The 18,012-nt window shown below is 56.6% G+C and overlaps 1 protein-coding gene across 1 annotated transcript; it reads left to right on the top strand.

Moving 5' to 3' along the window:
• Positions 1–854: 854 nt before the first annotated feature.
• On the top strand, positions 855–17,138 carry ONECUT1 (one cut homeobox 1). Its single transcript, XM_075714397.1, has 2 exons — positions 855–1,935; positions 16,846–17,138. Exons 1-2 carry the CDS (start codon positions 855–857, stop codon positions 17,136–17,138), a joined length of 1,374 nt encoding a protein of 457 aa, XP_075570512.1.
• The last annotated feature ends 874 nt before the right edge of the window (positions 17,139–18,012 follow it).

Raw genomic sequence — 18,012 nt, 5'->3', positions numbered from 1 at the left:
AGCGATCCCCGGGTTGGCGGGCGCGGGGCGGGGGGGCCGGCGGCTGCGGGACACCGCGGGTGGACACGGCGGGCGTGCGGGGGTACACAGCGGTCACGGCCCGCGGGCGCCCCGGGGCAGGGCGGTCTCACCCCCGGAAGCTGCCGGTGAAGCGAGGGCGACGAGGCTCCGCGCTCACGGAAAACGCGGAGTCACCGAAGGGGCGGGGCGGGCGGCCCTAATACCCGGGAGCCGCCCGCCCGCCCGGCGGAGGCGGGGTGCGGGGGGCCGGCCCTTTGTGCCCGGCGGGGAGGCGGGCGCTAGGGCCCGGGGCGGCGGCGGCGGCGCGGGGCAGCACCGCACCGCCGCGGCTCCGGGCGCCGCCGCGCGGGGCTCGCCTCCTTAATAGGGGCGGTGACGTCACGGGGCGGGGGCGGTGCGGGCGGGGGCGGGGGCGGCGCGGGGCGCATGCGCGGTGCCGCCGGCCGCGCCGCTGCAGCAGCGGAGCCGCGTCCAAACGGCGGAGCGCAGTGAGAGCCATGGCTAGAGATGGCGAGGGACGCGGCCAGACACCCGCCGCGGCTGCGGAGCCTGGCCTGAGGGAGCGGGGGCCCTAGAACCGACCCGACGGCGCCATCCAACAACAGGGGGAAAAAAAAAAAATCCCAAATAAATAAATCACCAAAAAAAAAAAAAAAAAAAAAAAAAAGGAAAAGCCACCAGCCCGGCCGCAGCAGCACCGCCACCAGCCCCACAGCGCCCGCCCGCCGCCGCCGGCCCGCGGGAGGAACCGGCCCGCGGCCGCCGCGAAGAGCTCCGGGACGCCCCGCCGCCCACCAGATAGATGTGCGGTCCGGCCGCCCGCACGGCCGACGATGAACGCGCAGCTGGCGATGGAGAACATCGGCGATCTGCACGGGGTGAGCCATGAGCCGGTGCCCGCCGCCGCCGACCTGATGAGCGGCAGCCCCCACCACCGGAGCGCCGTGGCCCACCGCGGCAGCCACCTGCCGGCCCACCCGCGCTCCATGGGCATGGCGTCCATCCTCGACGGCGGCGACTACCACCACCACCACCGGCCGCCCGAGCACGCGCTGACGGGCCCCCTGCACCCCACCATGACCATGGCCTGCGAGACACCCCCCGGCATGAGCATGAGCAGTACCTACACCACGTTAACCCCTCTGCAGCCTCTACCTCCCATCTCGACGGTCTCAGACAAGTTCCCTCACCACCACCACCACCATCACCACCACCACCACCCCCACCAGCGGATACCGGGCAACGTGAGCGGCAGCTTCACGCTCATGCGGGACGAGAGGGGTCTGGCGTCCATGAACAATCTCTACACCCCCTACCATAAGGATGTTACCGGCATGGGGCAAAGCCTCTCTCCGTTGTCTGGATCGGGCCTGGGGAGCATCCACAACTCCCAGCAAGGGCTGCCCCACTACGCTCACCCCAGTGCCACCATGCCCGCCGAGAAAATGCTCACCCCAAACGGATTCGAAGCCCACCACCCTGCCATGTTAGCCAGGCATGGCGACCAACACCTCACCCCCACCTCCGCTGGCATGGTGCCTATCAACGGGATCCCACACCACCCCCATGCCCACTTGAATGCCCAGAGCCACGGGCAGATCCTGGGCTCTGCCAGGGAGCAAAACCCTTCCGTAACTGGTTCGCAGGTCAACAGTGGAAGTAATTCAGGGCAAATGGAAGAAATCAATACCAAAGAAGTAGCTCAGAGGATCACCACCGAGCTCAAGCGGTACAGCATCCCCCAGGCTATCTTCGCCCAGAGGGTGCTGTGCCGCTCTCAAGGGACCCTCTCAGACCTGCTGAGGAACCCCAAGCCCTGGAGCAAGCTCAAATCCGGCCGGGAGACCTTCCGCAGGATGTGGAAGTGGCTCCAGGAGCCGGAGTTTCAGCGGATGTCTGCTCTGCGGCTGGCAGGTGAGCCCGCTGCGGGGCGGTCGGGGCACGGCGGCGGCGGGGCCGGGGCCCCGGGCCTGGGCAGGCCGCCCCGGTCCCTGCCTGCCCCCGAGGAGCAGCCCCGGCCACCCCCCCTCCGCCGCTCCGTTGCTCTCCTCTCCCCGCTCCCTCTCCCGGCTCCGCGCACCGGCACCGTCCGGCTCCTCCGCGCCGCGCTCCCGGCTGCCAGACAAAGCCGAGCCGGGGCTCGGGCTGCGCACTGCGGCTCCCCGGTTCTCCCCGTTAGCCCCGGGCGGGGGGCACCCGACAGGCTCGCCTGTCGCCGGCGGGACGGCGCCCAGCGTGCCCGGTAACGGGGCGCCGCCGACACCGGCACCGGACGGCGGCAGGGCTGCCCTGCGAGGGCCGGGCGAGAGGGAAGGGCTTTCGTTGCCGGGGGCTCAGCGACCGGGCCACGGCCGGGTCGCGGGGGAGCCCCGGTAATGCCCCGCCGAGAGGAGTCGGTGCTTTGTGCCGGTGGCGGCGGCCCCGGGGGCGGGGGGCTCCGGTCGCAGCGCCCGGCGGGGCTCGGGGCCGGCGTTAGCTCCGGTTGCCTTAGGTGTGCTGGGACAGGGTTTTTCCCTCAAGACGATACGGGCCCGGCGCCTGAGTGGTGGCTGAGAAATGCTGTCGGCTAAAATCGTTAAAGATTTTTTTTTTAAACTGGTTGTAATTAACATTAGGCCGTGGAGTCTGAATTTCGCGTGGATGCCTCTGCATGAGGCACGCGGTCCGTGTCGCGTCTCGGCGCTGCTCCACAGCCTCAAAACCCCCCTCAGCGTTTGCGGGCTCCCGAGCGGGGCCCCCGCGTTGTCTGCTCGGGGATCGCCGTCCCGTTCGGTACCCGTTCCCCTCCGCCGCCGCCCCAAACCCGCCAGCCTGCGCTCCCCGTGCAGAGCCCGGGTTTAATATGCCGTGAGTGAGGGTTTGTTAATTAAGTGATAGGTCTCCATTAATTTGTCCCTGGAGAACGCGAGACAGTCGATCCGAGTTGGAGCCGGGGTCACTGATCCGTTTCGCAGACAAAAATAAGGGAAGGGCCAAATCTTTCTCCTCGCAAATGCACAAATGGTCCTGCGCTTTCGACTACAACGCCGGTGGGAACCGGGAACGGCTTCCCGGCCGTGCGGGGACCCGGCTGGGCCACCAACCGTGCTCCTTGCCCGGTTTCAGCCAACGTCCTCGTTTCTGAAGCCTAAAAGCGGCGCCGGGAAGGGCCCCGGCGGGATCTGCCCCCGCGCTGGAGCTGGCCCCGCCGCTGCACGCCGGTGCGAGGACGTTGCTCTCTTCGGCTTCCACTCCTGCGGAGTCGGTTTCAAAGGTCTGAGCTCTGACAAAATGCCCTTTCCGCCTTCCCTTCCTCAACAACCACCCCGCCAGGAGAGAACCCGCGTCTTGCTGGTGCTAACCGGGAGAGGAGGATGGAGTTTGTGTTTCCAATATCCCCGTAACGATTGCTAAGGCGAACTTTCTTCGATTTGGAGCGTATTTTTTACGACAATTCGCTCGACCTGAATCTCCGCTCATTTGCATAGATCGATACTGGAAACAACCCCTCGCTTCGGAGTCTGCTGGCATCCCCTCCCCGGGGCTGCCGGCCGGGAAGCTCTGCCAGCCCCGGCTGCAGGCCCGGGCGGGCGGGAGGCGGCGGCTCCCCGCGGCGCGGCCGCTTTCTGCCGGGGGCGGCCGCGCTCTGCCCAGCTGCCGGGCCCGGCGAGACCCATTGTTCCCTTCTGCCCCCAAACCGCCCCTTCCTCCAGCCACCCCAGCGCTGCCCGCGCATAAACGGATCCCGGTAATCCCGTTAGAGAGACAAAGCCGCATTATTCCGCCTTCCTTTTGCGATGAAACCCGAAAGCTGGCACCTTACAGAAACGGCCTCCCCGGGGCGAAACTGGGCTCGCAGCCCGGGGAGGCGGCGGGGTCGGGGGTGTCGGGGAGGGCTGCCCGCGCCCCAGCACCCCCGCGTCGCCTGCAGCCGGGCCGGGCCGGGCCGGGCCCCGCGGGGCTCTCCCCGCGCTGCCGGCGGCTTCGCCCGGCGCTGCCCCTCCCGGGCGCCGGCGGCCCCGCGGCACGTGGTCATTTGCATAGCGCTGCGTCCCAGCCAATGGGGGCGGCCCCCGCAGCCCCCCCCCCCCCCGCCCCGCCCCGCGCAGGCCGCGCCGCGCCGCGCGCCCCTCCGCGCCGCCCGGCCCCGCGCTGCCGGCGCCCCGCCGCGCGTGCACGAACTCCCGGGTTTATTTTGTGCGGGTTTTGAACGTGTGATGATCGCACTAAGAGGTGAAAATGTGCCCCGATTGCTATTGATGGATGAACATCCATTCAAAATATCATAAATTACTCCAGCCGACGCAAATTAAATTTCACGTCCAAATTACAGCTCGCTGCCGGGCGTTTAGAGAATTATCAGGTAGAGAAATACCCAGAGCGGAGCCCTCGCCGCCTTCATTTCTTCCCTTTCTGATTTCCTGCAGGCAGCGACCGGGAGGCGGTGAGGGGGGTGGAACCTGCTTATTTTAGGCCTCACGGTCTTGCCCAGCACTTTATCTTGAGTATTTGCCCCTTCCAGCCGTCCCTGGGGGATTCCTACCTCCCAGATTAGAGAAGCTCCGACAAATAGAGGAAAAATTGGTAGTTACATGGAAGCGGGATTGAGGTCTTGACACTTCCTGGGCTGTCTCTTGAAATGTAAGCAGAACTGCTAATTGCAAAGCTGACCTCTTCCAGCCTCCATCTTATTCATCCCATCTTCCTTCTCCTCTCTGTTCTCTTTTCCTTTGTCTGTTCCCCTCTCGCTCCCCCTCTGTCACTGAATATTTATCTATTTGGCCGTTTCTCCGTTAGTTATTTTCCCCCCTCTCCCCTCGCCTTCACAGACATTTGGAAGGGCGGGGAAGGGATACCGAAAAAATAAATACAATTCAAAGGAAATGCGCAGCCCTTCTGCAGCCTGCTGGGATTTAAGGGTGAATTAATTTCAGGTTATTTTCGTGTGGAGGGAATAGGGGATAAAGAAGGCAAAACCCGACTCGTCTTGCTCGGGAAAAAATAATCTGCTTCGAGCCATTTGTTACCAGAAACGCATCTGCCCGAGAGAAACGCGGCAAAGAACCGTTTCGGGAAGGGGCGAGGGGGGCATAAGGGACCTCCCGGGCCCCTTTGGGTCTACTGGAGGAGGGGGGCCGCTTTGCCGAGGTGCAAAGCAAGCTGCCGAGGTGCTGAGCCAGCTCCTCCCGAAGGGGCCCCTCCGCCGCGGCTTCCCGGTGGGGATTCCCGAGCCCGTCCCGGAGCGGCGGGAGCCGGGCGAGGGGAGCGGGGGCCGTGGGGGAACCGCGCTGGCCCGGGGGGCTCAGGCGGAAGGGGTGGCCCAGCCCTCCAGAGCTGCTCCACGTTTGCCTGCGACCTGACTGCTCTTTTTCACGGTCGCATCTCTTTTTCTCCCCTCCCCTCCTTCTTTCTCCCTCCCAAAGCGAATCCCGCCTAAGCTGAAGCCTTGGGAAGCCGGCGAGAAATTCTCGCCAAATTAACTGTAAAGAAATCGATACAGTAATCAGAGCGTTTTCCACATTAAATATGAAATCTAATGAACGCCGTTTGCAGCCCTCGCCCCGCCGGCCGCCCCAGCGTGCGCCGGCGAAGGTCGATGCCGCCCCGGCCCCGGCAGCACCCGGGCCCCCCTTGCCTCATTAGGGCCTGTTTAATATTTACCCGGCGGGGACTTTGCATAAACGCGTTTGCACCGGGGAGGCGGAGGCCATCGACCGGGGGCTCCAGCGCCGGCACCCCGAGCGCGGCGCGGGGCGGGGGGAAAGGCCCTGCCCCCCCCCCCCCCCCCGTGCGGGCCCGGCTCCGCGCACCGTGGGCGCTGGCAGCGGCCGCTCCGCGGCTACCGGCGCCGGTGCTGGGGGCCGAGGCACGGTGCCCCGGCCCGGGGGGAGCGGAGGGCGGGAGAGCGGCCCCCGGCGTGCCCGTGCCCCGCCGCGGCGCTCGGTGCGCAGCCGGGCGGGTCTGGGAGCCGCGCTTGTTTGCCGGCGTTGTCCTTGCGGCGCGATTGATTTACAGCCGCTCGCACACAGCCGCGTTTGCCCTTCGTTAATGTTTGCCCGGCGGCGGGCGGAGGAGCGGGGCCGGGCGGCGGCGAGCCGCGTTCCTCCGCACCGCGCCGGGCCCGCCCCGCCCCCGGCAGCGCGGCTCGGCCCCGTGGTTGCTTTCGTTCGTTTGTGTGTTTGTTTTAATTACCCGCCGCGTGGCGGGGAGGCGCCGGGGGGCCGCGCCCCGCTCCCACCCTCGCTGCCGTTTGCATGAAACAGCCGCAAAACGGGGCCGCTGCCGGCCGCGGGCACCGCCGGGCCGCCCCCCGGGGCCGCACCACCGGGCCGCGGGCGCGATGCCGGCCCGGCCCGCCCCGTCTGCCCGCCCCGACGGGCCAGGGCCACCGAGCCGCCCGCAGCCCTCGCGCGTCGCCCCTCGGTTCCCGGGGGCTCTGCGCCATCTACTGACCGCCGGCGGGCGGGAGGCGGCCCCGCCGGCCCGGGCACCCCGCCTGCAGCGGGCAGCGGCGGCGGCTGCCCCGGGCCGGGAGGCGGCGGCTCCGGCGAGCGCTGCGGGCCGGCGAGCATCCCGGCGGGGGGCCCTGCGCCGGCAGACGGGGCGCCTCCGCCCGCCGGCTCCCCGGGAACCGAGGGGCGAGCGCGGCCCGGCCCGGCTTCAGCACCGCGGACAGCTGCCGCCGGCGCGGCGCGGCCCCGGCCCCGGCCCCGGCCCCGGCCCCGGCCCCGGCCCCCAGCCCTCGCCTTCCGGGGCCGAGGCCGCCCGGAGCCCGGCCGCAGGGCCTCCCCCACGGGGGGCCGCGCCGCATCCCTCATGCGCCGCGGCAGCGGCACCTCGGGCCGCGCTGCTGCGGGCCGGGCCGGGCTCTGCCCCCTCCCCGCGGCTCCGTGCTCGCTGCCCGCGGGGCCGCCGTGCTGCGGCGGCGGGAGCGGCTCGCCCCTCGGCCGGGCTGCGCGCCCCGAGGGGGCCCGGTTTGGGCACGGGGGCCTCCTCCCCGCCCTCGCGTGTCCAGAGGGGAAGCGAGCTCCCCGCAGCGCTGTGACTGTGCGCGGCCCTGCCCCGCGCCCCGCAAGCCGGGGGGCCGGGGTGCCCCCGGAGGGGAGGAGAGGGGCGCGGCGCCAGGAGCGCGCCCGCCGCAGGTGCCAGCGCTGGGGGGCCCGGGCGCTGGCGGGGCTGCAGCCGGGGGCTGGCGTGTGCCGTCTGCCCCTCGCACCGCCCGACAGCGGCGTGGGGGTCGGACTGAGACAAAATGACCTGGACTGAGACAAAAAACGACCTGGCAGGGCACAGGCCAGCAGTGCACCGGTGCCCCTGTTTGCGGGTACCGGCGCTAAACCACAGCTCGCGCTTTGCCTCAGGTGGCCTTTACCTGTCCTCTGCGTAGCAGAAGGATCCCCACAACGTCCACACAAGGGACCGAGTTCGTTTCGAGGGAGACCTGAGGTGGCTCTTAAGCGCAGGAGCTTTTGCTGAAGTGCTGGTGACTTAAACCTGAAGACTACAGGCGCTGAGGGAAGTTTTTCCTGAGGACCGAGCGGGGACCTAGCGTGGCATCGTGTCGGGTGCTTCCACGATCGATAAATGTTGATTCGCATTTCAAATGTAAATCTATCTGGATGAATCATATACTGACAGAGAAGCGACGGATGCTTACTGGCTTTCTTCAGAAATGCAGCTTACTTGAGCCATTTTGCTTAAGAGGAAGTCAGTTTTATGATGCTGAAAGAGTAATTTATAGGGACAATTTATTAGCTCAACGGTAGTTTTGACTTTTTCCCATTTTAGGGCGATAGGAAGTCTCAGCGGTAACATTTTTACGTACAGCCCAAATGGCAATTAAAACGCGATGGATTGCTGCTTCGCAGGCGTGCAAGCAGCACCGCAAGCCGCTGCGGACCGCGTGACGTTGGCGTTGGCGTGTGCGAGCCCATTCTGGTGGCCCGTTAGAAATGCTGCTGCTTCACAGAGCTGAAAGGATTAAATCAGACGGCTCGGGGGGGCTCTTCCTTAGCGGCTTCGGTGCAGAAGCTGCTGCAGTGAACCCGCTCTAGGGTTACGGATATTTTTAAGGCACAGCGATACCGCATACATTGCTGCGTGCATCCCAGACCTGTCGGTAAGAAGCTACCCACGCGCGGCGCAGTCAGTGCGGGCGGATTTCCCGCAGGTCCCGCACCCCCCTCCCGCAGAGGCAGGCTGCCACGCTGCTGCCGTAGTGCCCCCCCCCACCCCCCCCCCCGAAACGAAATTTCTTTATGCCATCGCTGCTGTATTTCTCGTTCCTTTGAGACCGCGCTCGCTATTTGAATGCACTGTCGGAATTGACCGAGGACTTAAAAATTGGAGCGGGGGGAGCGGGAACGGGCAGGCAGGTCCTTAGGAAAGGAGCCCGAGCAGCCGGCCGGGTTTTTCAGTAAATCTGACGACCCTTGCTGTCCGAGCGGAGGTTTTGCAAGGCATTGCGTCACTTCCACCGCTCAGAAACTCCATTTTCGGCGGCTGCGGCGGAGCCCCGGGCTGGGGCAGCAGGAAAGGGCGGAACCACCCGGCGCGACGGCGAGCCCGGACCCGAGCGGCCCGGCCCCCCCGGAGGGTTCATTCCCACCGCAGGAGTCGGCGGGGCGGGGGGCGCGGCTGCCGGTGCTCCGCGGCGGCGGGGCGCGGAGCGGCGCGGAGAGGGGCGGGCGGGTGCGGGGCGGCCGGCGGGGCGGTGCGGGGCGCGGAGCGGGCGGCGTTTCCTGGCGGAGCGAGGGCGGGGCGGTGCGGTGAGGTGCGGAGCGGTGCGGTGCGGTGCGGTGCGGAAGGGTGCGGTGCGGAGCCCCCCCCCCCCCCTTTGGGCAGCGGCGAGGAGCGGGCGCCCCCCAGGGGCCGGGGGCTGCCCGCGCCGCTGCGGCGGGGGGGGGGGGGGGGGGGGGGGGGGCGCGCCGGGAAGGGCTAACGCGATTAAAATATTGATGTAGTCCCAAAAATCGTTCATTAAGGCAATTTAATCTTTGCTATTAAATGTCCTTTCAATTCATTTGGGGTAATTAAGATGCAGTTAAAGTGATTAAATTCTAATTACTTATGCTAGACAAAGAAATATTTGTCACGGTAATATGGTTAACTAAAGACCCAGCTAAAGAAATTTAACATTTACTTTAAACGATATCGCAGGAAAATCGGGTGGTTTCCCCTGATTGATCCACTTAGCAACATATTCCGTAATGGTGATGTCAGCTCGCTCGAGTGGCTGCAGATCCATCAACACTGTAAATTTGTGTAAACCCCAGAATCCCAAACTGTTGAGTCAGCGCTCCTTAGTCGGATTCACTTTATTATTCCAGGGGCAGCAAATTAAGGTCGCTCATTTTAATACAGTGCACAGGAGCGAGATGTTCACCATTCAGTCTCAGCTGGGATCTATATGTTGGCAGGCTGATGTCGGTCTGTGAGCTTCCCGTGTAGGAACATACTTTAATCTCTTGTCATGTTATGAAATGACAAAAGAGGAGTATTGCCTGGGCTTGATGGCGGAGAAGCAAGATACAGGTCAAATGGCCTCTGAATAGATGGATACACCTGCACTTTAAATACAAGTAAATACAAATCACTAGCAAGACAAGTGCAAAACTCTGAATGATGCCAGCAGTAATAAGAAATAATTTAGTGTGGGTTCAGACATTTCAGAATAGCCCATACTCTCTTCAGTTGAAAGGGGAAAGTTTTGGGGAGCAACTGATGAACTGTGTCACCCATGTAGGCTTTCATCACTGACCTGTGAATGGTCTTACCCTACGGTGGGTTGAAGCTTTTGGGAATGCTCTTTGCAGCATCGGTGCTGTCCGCTACCCGCTACACCAGGAGCACATGGCCACGAGCTGCCACGACGTGCAGAGGCTCTGCCTCATGCAGCACCTTTCCAGAGGGATCCCGTCTCCCAGGCGCCTTTGAAGGCCCCGGGGCAGTGACGAGCAGGATGGGGCAGTGCAGGGGACCACCAAATGGCGACGTATCAGAGTGAATGGCACACAGCAGCTGCGGTTATTCATCCAGGCCAAACCGATTTGCTTGCTTTTAGTTCCCGTGGTGAAGTCTGCCCTCAGGTAGCACGTGTCTGACAGGCCCCTTATCTTGTTCTCCTCTGCCCCAAATATGAAGTTTTTGATAATCAGGAAAGATCTGTCATCCGTGTGTCTTTCTGAACACTCCAGAGGTGTTATTCACATGATAAGGATAGAGCTTATCACACTTTATTATATATTATCATCACCATGAATTTACCATAAACTTTTGGCTACTTGCTTCCACTGAGCTATTGTAGCCAGTGTGATTAGGACTATCTCTGACGGCCAAAGTCCTTAAGCAGTTTCAACCTCCTATGGAAATCCTGCTGCCTTTTCCACCCAAAGGCAGAGCCTTCTTCAGAAGAATATCCTCCAGGATATTCTCTATCTTGTACCAGTGAAGAGTTTTCACTCTCTAAAAATGTTATTGGATATTTTGTGATGTTTCAAAGCTAGAAGCCAATGCTTTAGAAAGAGATTCCCAGGGTCTTAGTGGGCACAGTTCAAACTGTAGCTGAGGAAGGTCCCAGCCTTTACAGACCTGACCCAACAGAGATTAGAAAATATAAAAGGGGTTTTTTTGTCTCTCTAAGACATGACCTGTACACATGAGGTTGGACAGGCTTTGCAAGAGAAGGGGGAAAAGATGATCATTACAAAACTTTTGAGAACTCTCTGAAGTAAACCTAAAATATGTCTCCTTGTCTCTCCTGTGGCACATGAGGAAATGCAGGGCTTTTGTTGGCACTTCTTTGAGCTGGGCTGCATCATTTCTTGGGGTTTTCCCACTTGTGGGAAGGGTGACTGCTCTGAACCCACAGCAACGAACCTGTTGGCTTGTAAATTCCCCATTGCTTTCTGGGAATCTCTCACTGGAGTCTTTGAGAGAAGCATAAGGCAGTTGGTTTTTTTCTCCTACCTGTCTGAAGCAAATATAATGCTCATGAATAGTAAGGGCGAGACAGTCCTGAAAACTAAACCAGTCCAATGAGGGTGGTGGTGAAGGCGCCAGAGCTCAGAGCTGAGTTTACCTTTTGATGTGAAGCAACCAGAAAGTGCCTCCTCAGGCAAGACAGTCGTGAGAGATCCGCAGACGTGAGAGATCCCCAGTCCTTTGTTCCCCAAAATGAACATTTCAGCTACAAAACGGCTTCCTACAGAGTCCTTCTTCCATAGTGTCTGGCTCAACCTTCCAGCCACGGCGCTAATTGATGTCAAATAATGTGTCAAATGTGATAGAAATTAGCGTGGTGTGAACCTGCTCATGGGGAGCTGAACCGAGACCACCACCTCATCTCGTACAGGGCACTCGATGGCCGTCAAGTAATAATGGCTTGTGGTCAGCAGTGACCCGGGCCAGAGCTGGAAACGTGACCTGTCACCTCGGGGTGAAAGGCCCCATATCCCATTGCTGGTGGCCAGCACACGGTCTCCTCTCTGTGTCAACCAGGCTCTGAATTCAGCATGGCTGGAGACGTTATCCTGTGTGTGTCTCCCCGCTGCTGGTCTGGACCCGCTCGGGGTACAAACAGAGGAAAAAAGGGCTCCCTGTAAGCAGAGGCCCACTGTGTGCCTTGGCTTCCTCCTGCACGGGGTGGGAAGAGTCATGGCAGGGCGCTGGTGGGACTGTACGCTTCCCTTCCAAGAGGAGCTGTAATGCCGGGCTGTTGCGGTGCACTCAGGCAGATGCACTCCCCTTGTGCTGCCCTGGGTCCCTCCTCCCTTTCCAGCTACTTTGTACGGTCAAAAGCCCAGCTGTGGCCATTGCTTGTACCTCTCCCAGAGCTAGTGGGAACTGCTGCTGGCAGCTGGTGAGCGGCGTGGCCTTTTGGAGCATGTGGCCACTGCCTCAGCCTGTCGGCGCGCATGTAAGGGCACGGCTCTCTCGGTGCCAGGTCTGAAGCCCCCTGAATCCATCTTCTTCTTCCTCAGCATCCGCCACTTTTCCATCCTGTGTCTGAGAGCGTGCGTTCAGTGATGGCAACGCGGTGGGCCAGCAGCTGAGCAATGCATCTCGCAGGGAGAGTGGTCCTCTGCCTTCACAACTAGCCACAGGGATTGGGGTAGGTTTCACCCAAGCAGGATTTTCCGTTCTCGTTCCCCCTGCTCCAGTGCCAATTTTCCAGAAAAGAAGCCAGCAGAACTTGTGGTGGTATTTTTTTATGTGCCCAAGACAAGAAAGCAGAAAGCAGGTTTCTTGAGGGTATTACCGTTTTCATTCTTTGCTTTGGGTTTTTAGAAAGGAAAATCAGTGTTTGCCACGTATAGCTAGGCACACGTGTATATACCAAGTGCTCCTGAAAATTGATTTATGGTAATCAGGGTTTTTTTCTTAGTTTTTTAAAAAGAAATCCACCCTCTAGGGATGAAAGACTAGATCAAGCGTCAGGGTTAACACCTGAGCTTACTGTAATCTCAACTTTTAGACTGACAGAACAGTGTAGTTCACATCACAGGTGGGCAAAATATCCTCTTCACTATCTCAACCTAAAGATGCAATTAGTGCATTTTCACAGGGGACACGGTCCTGCTCACACCTCCGGCAGAGCAGCACTGATCCCCCCGTGCTGCACATAGCCGGGCCAGCCGGGCGCTGCAGAAGAGCGGCGATAGACGGTGCAGCTGCAGCGGTGAGACCCCGGTTCTGTACCACGCACAGGCAACCGGGCCTCAACGCGATGTACAGACCTTACAAGGTTTGGCAAGTTAACTTGGCCAAATCCCTCAGGCGACTTAGAATGAACAAAGGGAGACAAAAATAGATTGATGGACTGTATCAGGAGAATTGCAAGTGTCAGAAATATCTGTTGCTCAGGGCAGAAGAAGATGGAAGTGACTGGAAGAGGCCAAAGTTCAGCAGTGGATTTATAAGGCTCCTTCTGGCACTGATAATATTACATTGTCATATCTGCACATGTGTTGCCAGAGTCAGAGCGACTCTTTCTTTATCCTCTGCTTTGTTTTTTCCTCAACTAGGCTTTCTTAAGGCTTTTTCAAAAGGCATCGCGAGGAGCATCGCTCAGCTGGGGCAGCCCCGAGACAAAGAGCACATCTGGCTGCAGAGGGGAGCGAGGGCAGTGTGCAAGCAGGTGTGCTGTGGGAGAGGTGCGCGCCTCTGGGGAGCACAGCACCCCACAAAGCACCGGAATTCAGCTTCTGTGCTGTGGGCGAGGGTCTGCTCATGGTGCTCGTGGGCAGGTGCACGCGAAGGACGTCAGTGCAAATTATTTTTATCTTCTGCTGCGTAAAATAAAATTCAGATGAAGGTATGTCATAAACAGTTTTGAAAACAGACTGTGGTTTTCCCAGAAGAGGGTTTCAGTCGGTGTCTCTGGAGCCTCTGACTTCAGTGGACACCCTTGCCGGTGTCGGAGGAGGACCTGGCCCAGGCAGGCGTAGCCGCTTTGCCTGAGCGTGCCCTGGGCTGGGCGCAGGCTGCTGTCACCGGACTGGATGGCTCCAGTCTGTCAGCCCTCGCAGTGCCAGCTGGCCGGGCTCTGTGCCTGCGCTGGACAGACTCTCATGCTGGAGCAGATTTTATCCTGCGGTGTACATTTGTTCTCTGGCAAGCTGGAAGCTACAATTTATTATTAAAATTGATTGGCTCCGGTGCAGGGAAAACGATCGTAAGGAAACCCTATTACGTTTTTTCATTATCACCATTATTTATTTTTAAGTGCTATTAATATTCCTGAGTCTGGACAAGGCAGAAGATGGAAGGTGGTATCCACCCTTGCTGCTCACAACCCAAGGCCTGGCAGTACTGTCTGCAAGGGCTTTTTGAACATTTAAGCATATTGGGAAGTTTTTGTCCTCAGTCTGCCTCTGGTGAAAGCTAACAGGAGTAGAGCTGAAGAGGAAACAACTTTTGCATTGCCTGAAAATGATCCGGATTTTGAAGGTGTTCCCAGTCTCTCCCAGGTGGAAAAAGGCTCTGCAAGCAATGCTGGGCAGGGCCAGGGCCAGTGTGCTGCTCATCAGGCACCGGGGATCCGGGAGGATCCAGGAGGATCCAGGAGGATCCAGGGTCCAGGCTTGGCTCGGCTGGGCTGCTCTGCTAGGGGTGATGGATGCTTCGGTTTCACCTGCTGGGGCTGCGCCACGTTCAGCGAGGACTGAACCTCTTGCGTGTGGGTCTTCGTGTCTCAGATAAGGTCCCAAATTGCAACTGAGTCAATACCTCACTCTCTCTGAACCAATACACCATTAGTCCTTAATTCAAAGTATAAGAACTCCATCTTGGATGTGAGGACAAGAACTGTCTTATTTCAGAGGCTAAACGAGAGCGTATCTTCACCTGTTCCCACTGCATGTGGACCAAGCCTTAGGAAACCAACAATCTTGCATGATAATTTGTTAAAAAATGAAGTCCACAGCAGTCTGCAGGAGGAAGGGATGGCTCCCAGCGTCTCCAGGGAGCACCAGGGGAACCTCAACGTGTGCTTTCTGATAGGCTTGACTGAAATTAAGTTTTATTTGCAAAATACTAAAATTGGCTTATTTGTGTCATAGACTGGATAGGATTTTTTTTTTTTCCCCCCAACAATGAGCACTTTTTTCTTACCTCTGTGATGTTACTAGCAGTAATTATGAGGTCTCTGATACAACTGAAGTTGAGGAACAAGGAATGTTATAACTCTTGGGACATTTTCTAAGGAAATAATTATTCAGGAGTATTACATTTCAGGAAATGAGAGCACAAGCTCAGGAAGACAATGTGTTAAGCAAGTTAGTTTCACAATAGACGGTTGTTTTTTTGTTATTCTCTGTGATTTGAGAGTACTCATGTACTAGTTTGTGATTGAAACTCCAGAGGTTTACACTGCTAATTGAACTAGCTTTGTATCTACTGCTGTGACTGTCATTTGTGATGTGATGATACCTGCTGAAGCATCCGTCATCCAGTGCTGACTCAGATCACGCTATTTGTGTAGTTAGGATTTTGTGACAAACGATGATCTAGACAGAGTATCGAGGTGAAAGCTGGGATTTGTGTAGTCTTCGAAAAAGGAAGGTGTAAAGTGGCATGAGCAGAAATGAAATGTTGGGCATGGCAAGCATTATCTGAGTTTGGTTTGTCTCCTTTTGTGCATGAGCTCATTAGCAGGGGCAGAGTCAGAGCTGGAGGCTGAGGTTGTTACACAGCTGAGCTTCTGCGGCTGCTTTCACGGGAACTTCTGATCGTCAAATAGTTAGACGTGTGTAAAAGATTGAGATTCTGTTGATACCTTCTTTGCTCCTCATTCCTAATATTTGTCAGTAAATATCAGACTATTCGTGCAAAAGTATTTTTAACCCTTGAGTAATCAATGCTAACTTTCAATGGGGGTGCAGAATTATTGCAATAGGAACTGATCCCCACAGTGAATTCAGCAGCTTGACTTCAGTGGGGGCTTGCTTGCATGAGGAAACCTGATTTTCAGCCCAGAAGCTCCACAGTGTTTTAGAGGTCAGGATGTAACTTCAAAGCACTCTTCAAAGGTTTTCAGATAAAAATAACTGTAGAAGATATGAGTTTGGCATCCCAGTCCATTTGATCGATGCGTCATTGCTTATGAAAGAATGTGTAGCTAGAATATATATTGTTAGGGAGCTCTTCAAAAGCTTCTCCTCAGAGGGGGCTGAGATGCCGGTGTGTTGGTCCCTGCCTGCCTGGGCCAGCAGAAGGTGCCTTTGCATCTCCTGAATCTTGCTGTCTGATCTGTGTGGTTGCTATTTCTCTAAGTACAAAAGGTAGATGACTATTTTTATACCTCCCTCGAGCAATTAAACCCTCATGCTAAGGCTGACTCTCGGTAGCAATAAAAGATGTAGGAAGGACCTTTGTAAAGTGATTTGCCGTTTTCATTCCAATAACCATGGAATAGGTGGAGCCACGGCACAAAATGCTTCATATAATCAGCACTGATCTCCACAGAAATCAGGGCTAGACAGGCACAGAGACAGAACATCCATATTACCTTCAGAAATACATCTCTAAATCAGCATTAAAGGACTTTGTTAGAGAAAGAAAGGGGAAACAGACAACTTCAGACTCTTTTGAAAGTGAGACAGAACAATCTGTCCCCCCAAGGAAACCTTTTATCCTAGTGAAATGCTAACAAAGATGAGCTGGCAGACAGTCAAAGGCTGGCGGGGGGATCCGGGAGTCACTCTCCCAGCCCTGTTGTATCCTGCCTGGCAGATAATCTGCAAGGCAGATTTCAAATTGCAAGCGCTCTTTAATAATGTAGAGCAAAATAACATTCTGAAAGGGAAAGAAAGGATGATAGATGAAATAAGGTGAAATTCTATAAGGAAGCTTTACTGTACCATTGTTCTGCATGTCAAAACATGGTTTATTTTGTTCAGAATCTGGCCTGTAAACTGTAGTAGCATCCTGGTTTCTCCCAATTCCTTATTTCTCAGCCAATAAAAAGCTACAGAAATGAATTGACATCAAATAATGAAGGTAAAAAAGGTGGGCAAGGTTGACTTTAGAGCTCAGTGAATTTGCACTCGTCCTTGTAGGGATATTACATAGTTAAATTCTCGGCACTAATGGGTGTTGTCAAAGTGTAAACTCTCAATAATAGCATTTGCTGAGTTTTAACAGACAATGATAAAGGTATTTTCTAATTTCTATTCCTTATATTTTTATAGTCTATGATAAGTTAAAAAATTAAATTGATGTGTCACACATCCTCTCCAAATTTGGAAGCTGAAGTGAATGGTCCTTTTCCCCTAGTTTGTCCTGTACTGCGTTCCCGCGGACTCCCTTGCCAGCCTTCTCTAACCGTTCTCCCCTTTCTTGCAGCGTGCAAGAGGAAAGAACAAGAGCACGGGAAGGATAGAGGGAATACACCCAAAAAGCCTCGGTTGGTCTTCACGGATGTCCAGCGTCGAACTCTACATGCAATATTCAAGGAAAATAAGCGTCCGTCCAAAGAATTACAAATCACCATTTCCCAGCAGCTCGGGTTGGAGCTGAGCACCGTCAGCAACTTTTTCATGAATGCACGGAGGAGGAGTCTGGATAAGTGGCAAGACGAGGGCAGCTCCAATTCAGGCAACTCATCTTCTTCATCAAGCACTTGTACCAAAGCATGAAGGAATAACCACGAACTAAACCTCGGTGGAAAAGCTTTAAAAATAAATAAATAAATAAATAAAGACAGACCAGGACCTCAAGATAGCAGGTTTATACTTAGAACTATTTGAAAAAAATGTTATTTATAAGTCCAAAGAAACCAAAGACTTATTTCACCTGCATTATGACTTTGTTCTAAGACACACACTTTAGTAGGACGACGACTTGCAAAAAATAGAGAAGAAGAAGAAAGTGAAATGGAGGGAATGAAACAGAACACAAGGAGAAGAGAAACAGACCACTGGTCTTACACCTTCGCCCATGATCATCTTCACCGTACTTGGCTGTTTAGTGGTTTGGAGCATAGTGATTTCTCGTCATTGAACGGACATCTCTTCAGATATGGCTCTTCATTTCCACAGCTATTGCCATGAAGGTGTATAGTGTATCCGTACTGCGTACACGCCGGTGGTTAGGGACTTAGTCAGGGCTGGTCTTCAGAGAGGGTTGTGCCATGGCATGGCCGACAAAGCGTGGAGTCGTCTGAATTCATTTGAACGGTAGTGTGATTTTTGCTGTTTCATGGTTTGAACTTAACCGGTGCAATGCCTGGAAACAAGTTCAAACTAGGCAAAGAAATTTTGAATGGTACCTAAACCAGTGCATTCTCTTTGTTTGTTAAGGAATGTTCAGATTTAAAAAAGGAAAACTATTCCATCCATAAAAAAAATCGACTAGCTACCAAAGAACACATTTAATAATTATATTGCAGGTATTTTATTGCAATGATTTTAATATTCCAAAGCTATTTTTACACAAAATACTATGTAGAGTTATAGGTATAAACTAATCTAACTGTGTAACACATAAAACTTGTAATCAAGACTGTTATTT

This window comes from Pelecanus crispus, chromosome 7 (assembly GCF_030463565.1).
Source record: "Pelecanus crispus isolate bPelCri1 chromosome 7, bPelCri1.pri, whole genome shotgun sequence".
Taxonomy (NCBI): Eukaryota; Metazoa; Chordata; class Aves; order Pelecaniformes; family Pelecanidae; genus Pelecanus; species Pelecanus crispus.
This window is presented reverse-complemented; position numbering and strand designations above follow the sequence as displayed.